General features: G+C 41.1%; 1 protein-coding gene across 1 annotated transcript in view; it reads left to right on the top strand.

The window, feature by feature from the left end:
* LOC138035426 (treslin-like) overlaps window positions 1-7,500 on the top strand; it is a 66,090-nt gene that overhangs the window by 49,140 nt on the left and 9,450 nt on the right. The window contains exons 14-18 of the mRNA XM_068882121.1: window positions 102-250; window positions 1,858-2,049; window positions 2,887-2,971; window positions 4,714-4,738; window positions 5,745-6,087. Coding sequence (XP_068738222.1) covers window positions 102-250; window positions 1,858-2,049; window positions 2,887-2,971; window positions 4,714-4,738; window positions 5,745-6,087 — 794 coding nt within the window. The remainder of the gene's footprint in view (window positions 1-101; window positions 251-1,857; window positions 2,050-2,886; window positions 2,972-4,713; window positions 4,739-5,744; window positions 6,088-7,500) is intronic.

The raw sequence follows: 7,500 nt of genomic DNA, 5'->3' as shown, positions 1-7,500 counted from the left end.
TGAGTTTCCAGCTTTCCTGTTTGTGAGAGCAAATAGCAGTTTGAAATGTTAAGTGTATATCTCTCGAATGCTTACAGGAATTTGATGTTCTTTTGTTGTAGAAGTAGTGAATGCCGTGTTGTTACTCGTCATTCCAGTGTGACTGATGTTTCTACAAAACGAAGAGAAATTGTTGTTCCTGCCAAGCCAAAACAAAAGGAAAATGACAAGAAAAAGAAAGCTAAACTGCAACGGTCCATCAGTGCCATAGGTTTGTCATACAAATGAAAATACTATCTGGTATTTGTCCCTCTTCTTGAGATCAAAGTCGTAGGAAGACAAATCAAAGAAATTTTTAGCAGAAACAAAGGGAATGTCGGAACTGCAGCAGTTTTGTCTAACAAAGTTAAGCAGAAAACTGGTAAATAGTATCTTTCGTGTGTACCAATAATTTGGCCTTGAAATTGAAAAATAAGTGAGATGCAGTTTTCTAGCAAAAGGATGCAAATTGTTCTCGATCGCTGACCAGTGCAAGCTGTTATCAAGGAGCAACATCTTAGTTCACTTTCAAAATTGTTGGACTCAGTCCGTGATCTCTTTAAAAATTTCTTTGACCTGACTGATTTATTAATTTATTGCCAAGGTGAGCTTTCCTTCATTAAAATGTTCTTGTTTTTGATGGGCAACGGAGATGAATCCCATTATTTTATTTCCGGAGACCCCAAGGTCGGGACTCTTGTTCCTAGTCCCGTCCACCTTAGTTATTTTTCTTTGTTGAGATGAATTTTTTCACTGACATGCATAACGAAATATTTTGTTCGATTTGCAGCGCCAACTTTTTCTCAAAACTGAAATGCAAAGCAATAATGTTTCTGATGTCATCTTGCAGATAAACGAATCCATCTCACTAGCCCAGCCGCGGGATAAGCAATGGCAATCAGTGCGCCCTGTTAGAAATAAAACGGCAATGATTTAACATGAAATACATGGTGTGGGTTTTATGTTTAAAATTTGATTTTCGCAAGGAAATAAGTCGCGAAGAAAATGTATATATTTGAAGTGCGGTCTATAGACGAAAGTGAGAAATTGACCAGCTCCCAACTGTGTGGCTTCATACAGTTGTAGCTCAGTTGGTTGCACCGGCATCGCAGAGGTCATAGGTTAGAATCCCGTTGGAGCCACCTGTATTTTTCAGGTCTTCTATTGTCCAGATAGTGCGAGGATCATTTCTCACTTTCGTAAAAAAGTCATTGAGGGCATAGGCACTTTAAATTTCAAGTTTAAGACATCAAGGTTAGGGTATTCAAAGTTGAACATTGAAATTGGTTTATCAAGTGAGTTGATATGGGAAATCGACCATCATAGAGAAGTTCGAAACCTGACGTTTCGAGCGTTAGCTCTTCGTCAGAGTGAATTAGGGAATTATGGGTTGTTAACGGTTTACACAAAGGTGAAAGGTGGAGCTACGCTATTGATCGGGATTTAGCAACGTGAAAATTAGAATAAATTAGTTGAAAGAAAAGCGCCGATTTAAAAATGAATCTTAGCTCAGCATTTTTTTTCGGTTTCCCGTGTTGCCTTGGTGCCGGGAAAGGCAGCTGATCACCATGTGTTGGCTAGAATGATTGGTACGGGTTAAGTGTGAAGCGCCCGCTTTCGTTGCTTCCTAGCCGTGTTTTTCCACGTCTCACAGATGGTAGCGAAACCGGTTTCCTTGTCTCCTCCCAGTTTCGCCAATTTCCATAATTTACTGAAACCAAGGGCTAACACCCGAAACATCATCTTCCCATTGTTGCAGCCCCACAGTTCCTCTAAAAACTAAACCCCTTTATTCAATGTTGAGAAGTTGAGACTAACACTTTGACGTTCTTCTTGCAGCTGTAACCAAGAATGTAGTGGATGTCACGCGAAAAAAAGCACCTGTCAAACTGGTCAGACGAAATTTATTTACGGACACTGACGAAACTGAGGAAAACAATCCAACTGTCAAATTACCACGGAAAAGAAAGGCTTTAGAGCAAGAGTCGAAAACTCAAACAGGGCGCAATTTCGGTCGAAGGAATACGATAGGTATAGGAACAAATCTGAGTTCTCCGTTGCAGGAGTCGTACCAAGACCTTCTGATTACTAGTTCAGATACTCTACCACTGAGCTATAGGCACTGAAGACAATCAACTGAACGAGGTTCAGGGTCAAGTTGAATATATGGTTACAATAATTTGTAAGAAAAAAAAAACGCTTAAGAGCCTATTCACTGTGGTAAATACACACAAGGGACTGAGAAGTCTGTTAATGCTATGGGTTGCGGCACTTGTTGTTCAGAAGTTTCCGTGGACAGTTTTATTTTTCTCCTCCCAAAACTCTTCTCCGTATTTGGGTAGAGCTGAATCCAAATACGACATTGCATACCCTTTTGGTTAAGACACTCGCCTCCCACCGATGTGGCCCGGGTTCGATTCCTGGTCCCGGCGTCATATGTGGGTTGAGTTTGTTGTTGGTTCTTTCCTTGCTCCGAGAGGTTTTTCTCCGGATACTCTGGTTTTCCCCTCTCTTAAAAAAAAACCAACACTGCCAAATTCCAGTTCGATCCGGGAATGCACGGACACATGGTGAACGAGCTCCTGCGTATGAGCGCTCTTAAGGTGTTCCGTGGGTAAAAAAATTCCATTTCCACTTCCAAAAAAATTCTATTCCATTTTCAATGTACTAAACATCATTACTAACATTTTGATACACTTTGAACTTTAATCTTCAGAAACGCGGTGAGATTTTTGTAGAGCAACTTTTAGGCTTTACATGTGTCCCTGTTTTTTCTTTTTTTTTTTTTTTTTTTTTTTTTTTTTGTCAAGTACTTGAAAGGCCAAGGGTGAAAGGAAATACTTCCTATAATCTTTTCTTTTTTTACAGGTATTTTGCCGAAGACAGCTGTTCAAGAGACGCCAGCTCGCAAGCAAGTGTCTCATGCATTATGGTGCAAACAAGATCGCGCACGGTAAGAGCTGATATGTTTTGGATTGCAAACTCTTCCAACCATCGAGCTAAGTTAGCTCTTTGAGAGTCTTTGTAGGTTTAACAGCAGTAGGAACAAAAGGAACTCAATTCAATGTGAATGTTGTTGATAACAAATCGATTCACATTTTTGACGTCTTTGGTCTGGAGTAAAATGAAAAAGAGCACTTTAAAATCGCTTTTGCGAATAGCGATTGGCAGTCTGTTTCTTCTGTGTTGCCTAACCTTGCGACCTTATGATACTTTCATTCAAACTTGATATTTAACTGTACAAGCCTCAAAGCACTAAAAGAAACGCAGACAAACAAATTCTTTCATATATTCGAGGATTTCTCTTTCGCTAGGATATTTTTCTTTTTTTTTTTTTAAACCGACCCTATTTGAAAAAAATGCAGAAGAGAGTGGTTGTTCAGAATGAGCGTAACTGAAGCTTCGTATGAACCAACAGATTTTTAACATCACTTGCATAAGTGACTTATTTAAAAATATGTGGTTTGATACACCGATTGCAAATATGGCGACGGTAACACCAAAGCGAGGCTTGTCGGTAGTTACCGTTGTTAAGGGCTGGCAAGCTCTGTTTTCCAAGGAACTTTGCGGCCTTTGCACTGAGAAATTGGATGCTGAAATCGAAAGGGAAGCCCGTTCAAGGATATATTTCGTCGAAATATTCCAAAATACATCTTAGAGGTGTTGTGAAGGTCATTGCTTTTATTAAAGCAACGGTTGCTTTTTCATTGTTATGCAGATTTGAGCAAATCAAAACATAATTAATGCAACGGTAAGTGTATAAAAACAACAGGTATTAAAAAAACACCTTAAGTTTTCTTGGATCTGTCGTTGGAAGGCTGTGATAGTGATCTTTCTTCCGTCCGGCCCTACTCGATATCCGCTCTTTCAGCATAGTGGCACGCAACAGTTATCAGGCATGTTTTACCCCTCAGGAAATCACTTGCATTGGGACCAAATTCTAAACATAGAAAAACTCGGTTGTCATTGAGGTATAAAATGCAACAAAAATGCATTCTGTAAACAAAACAGTTCTGTATACGGTCCTGAGAAGAAGATCGAACGTTCATGACAAAGCAAGATTCAAGACGTACCTTCCAAACTGTAACTTCGCTTAAAAGTCGAAAATTATTTTACTTTGATGGTACTGTCTTCCAATTTCTCAACTCTGACAAAAGAACACAGGATGTAGGCCTAAAGAAACTGTAATCCAACCTGGTACTGACTGGCACGAAGTACTTGAAAACAGACGCGGCCATCCCGTAGAAAAGGCGTTGCTACCGAAAAGCCTCGCTTTGGAGCTATCGTCGTCATATTTGCAAACGGTGTATTGCTCGTCCCAGCGGCGTGTGAAGTCGCAGTTTTTCGTAGCATCGTAAAGATCGCAAGGTGTACAACACTGACGTAAGAGCTCGTTTGGTGAAGCACGGGACTTCTTAGTTATAGGGCGCAGTTTTAAATCCCGGCAGGATCGACATGCGCGATTACCAAACAGTATATCTGGTTAGAAATTGCTGCCTTTGTAAGGAAGTTTGAAAATAGAAAGAATTTGTCATTGAATGAGGAGTCATGGTCTTGGCCACTGTGTTCACAGAAAGCGGCTGTTAAATCTCCATCCGGATAATTCCTAAGTGTTGTCTGTTGGACGCCATCACAGCTTAGGATCTGTAGAGTGTCACCTTGTAAATTGCTAACGTAATTTTGCTTGTATTCTAGGAAACGTTCTCGAGTTGATACAGAGGTATTGTTTTAGAAGAGAGTCCTTTGAAAGAAAATCAAGATGGTAAATAAGTTTCCGATATTTTTGAAGCTGTGATGAGCTGTACTAGAGTTTCGGTTCAGGGAGAAAGAAATATCGAAGACTACAAAGGAGACGGTATCCCTTTTTCCAGACCGCCTTACACTTTTCTTTTCCTCTTTACCTGCCTTACGTCTCTTTCCTTTTATCCTCCGTCGTGTTTTCTTCTAACGTGTCAGGTACAACCAATCACTCTGCCATCTTTAGAGCTCGATGCACTTGCTAGGATGCAAGGATTATAATAATGATGATAATGATAATACTTATAATAATAATGATAATACTAATAATGATAATGATAATGATAATACTAATGATAATGATAATGATAATAATAATAATAATAATAATAATAATAATAATAGTAATAGTAATAATAAAAATAATAATAATAATAATAATAATACATGAGAAAGAAAGATGGTAGAACCAACTGGGATCTCGGAAAAATCCGAGCCCCAGAGTTTATATCATTCTCACATTCGCTCACTTGGGTGGTTGGTTGGCCGCATCTCAGATATGCTTTAAGGTGACTGCGCGATGCAGTTATGAGCCATGCTGTCAGTCATTTGACTCTGTAGCTGCGTGATGCAGCTCGAGTCAATACCCACATTTCACCCTTGCTCGCCATAGAGTCTCCAGTAGCTCAGTGGTTAGAGCATCCGACTAGATCACGGAGGGTCGTGGGTTCGAATCCCATCTGGGGCTCGGATTTTTTAAGAGATCCCAGTTGGTTCTACCATCATTTCTTTTCTCATGTGTTTAAATAATAATATGTCTTTATTCCAGTATATTCCAATACTCAAGTGGCTCTGTAACAAATTGAACGTTGTTCTTCCTGCGAGCACTCGGACCCGCTCAATTAATTTCCCCTTGCATGCCCCCAAAATCATGATCACCCCATAAATTTCATTTTGTCTAGCCTAAGAAGCATGCTTTTCTTCAACAGGAGACAGTTTTCTGTGTAGAAGTCCGCGCAAGACCTCAGGGGTCATACTTCAACGGAGCCATTCATTCTAGGTCGTTCCACCAATCGAGGTCCACTGACCAGAAGCAAAGTCTGTTACTGATGTTGGGATCGGTGCTCCCTCAAAGCCAGAACTCACTGAAGGCTCTGAGCCCGAGAGTAAAATTCGCCCTCCTCAAGGACAGTCGTTGTCTTCTGTTTCGCCCTTGCGATTCTCTCCGAGACACAAGAGGAAATTTTCAATTGCACGGATTGTTAAACACAACCAAAGAATGTGAAGAGATGACGCAGGTTGATCAGAAAGTGAGTACAACGACTAGTTCAAGTATCAGGTCTTCTCCTAGAATTCTCCAAAAGCGTTCCTTCTCATTCATCGGATTTTCGTCTGTTCCATGCCCTGCCCTTCAGCAAAAGGAACCTACTCCTCTCAGCCAAGAAAATGGGTCCAAGTTTACGCCAAATCGTGAATCTCCCGAAAATTCTATGAAAACGCCGAATAAAAACTGGCACAGAATTAAACGAATGTGTTGTTCTTCTAAAGCCAATCCATATTCCTTTGAAATCGCCAGTTCCATGTTTCCTCCAGTGATGTGCAGAATACCCAGCCTCTTGGGATTGAATCACCACACCGTTTGAAATTGAACCTGTGCGACAATGAAAACTTGGAGACCTATTTCAGACGATGCTAGCCCATGCGCGCGTAGATCAGAAAATGCGAGGGTCACGGAGTCCTTAATCAAATCTCTTCAAATTCCCCTCGGAGGGCCATCAGTAGATACCGAAAATACCCGTCTCACTAATCATCACTGTTAGTGACAATGCGTGGTCCTTCTTAACTCCTATAAAGGGACCTTTAACCTCTCCGATTGGACTTGATAGTCTCAAGACGTTCAATTCAAGGCCAAATGTTGATGATGCAAATAGTCCATGCCAAAAAGGTTCAAAGGCGCCTCAGTGAATATAACGACTGAATTAATGTCGCCCCCTGCGTATGTCACCACTTTTTTCTCCGAGTTCTTCCCATCAGATAAAGGATAAACAAGAAATCTCGTGCATTTTGTGGTTTCTCCAGCTGAAAAACAAAACGTTATACGAGGCCCCCGCTTAACCGGATCTACGACAACAAAAAGAGGGGGAGCAGCGGTCCTCACAGCTCTCCTGTGGACAAAATTATTACCAAGTGAAGGAATTTCTTTGCAACACAAAGGACTGTTCGTGCGAGGAAGGAGGACTAACAAAAAGCCATACAAAGCAAAGATTTGCAAACTTTGTCCGGCCCCGGTTCCTCTGACGGTGACAACTTCTGGTTAATCCGAGGATGTCGAGGGTTTGCTCAACTGAGATGCAGAAAGGGAATTTGATTCAGTCCATTGCTGAAAGAAAACCTAGTTTTGTTAACGCTCACCTCCAGGAGAAAAAACGGAGGAATTCGACAAATCTGTCGGTCTTGGGTAGAAACAGCCCTTCGGCAAGATAACGAAAGTTTACAACGGGAGGGCTGCTGTCTTTTTTACACCGACGCTAGCTTTGTGAAATAGATGATGAAGTTATTTTGTTGAGTCCGTCCTCTTCCAGGCGCTTGTCCCCGCAAAAAGACACCCGCTATTCAGCCAGCAGCATTAAAAACTATTGCAGGAATCTCCGATATTATATAACAACAGTAAAACACTTCGTACCACCATCGTCATCACGGTCGGTAAGCGTTCCGCAAACCACACCACGGCAGCGTCATTCACAA

This window comes from Montipora capricornis, chromosome 2, assembly GCF_036669925.1.
Source record: "Montipora capricornis isolate CH-2021 chromosome 2, ASM3666992v2, whole genome shotgun sequence".
NCBI lineage: Eukaryota > Metazoa > Cnidaria > Anthozoa > Scleractinia > Acroporidae > Montipora > Montipora capricornis.
The sequence above is the reverse complement of the archived record's forward strand: the minus strand, read 5'-3'. Positions and strand labels throughout refer to the sequence as shown.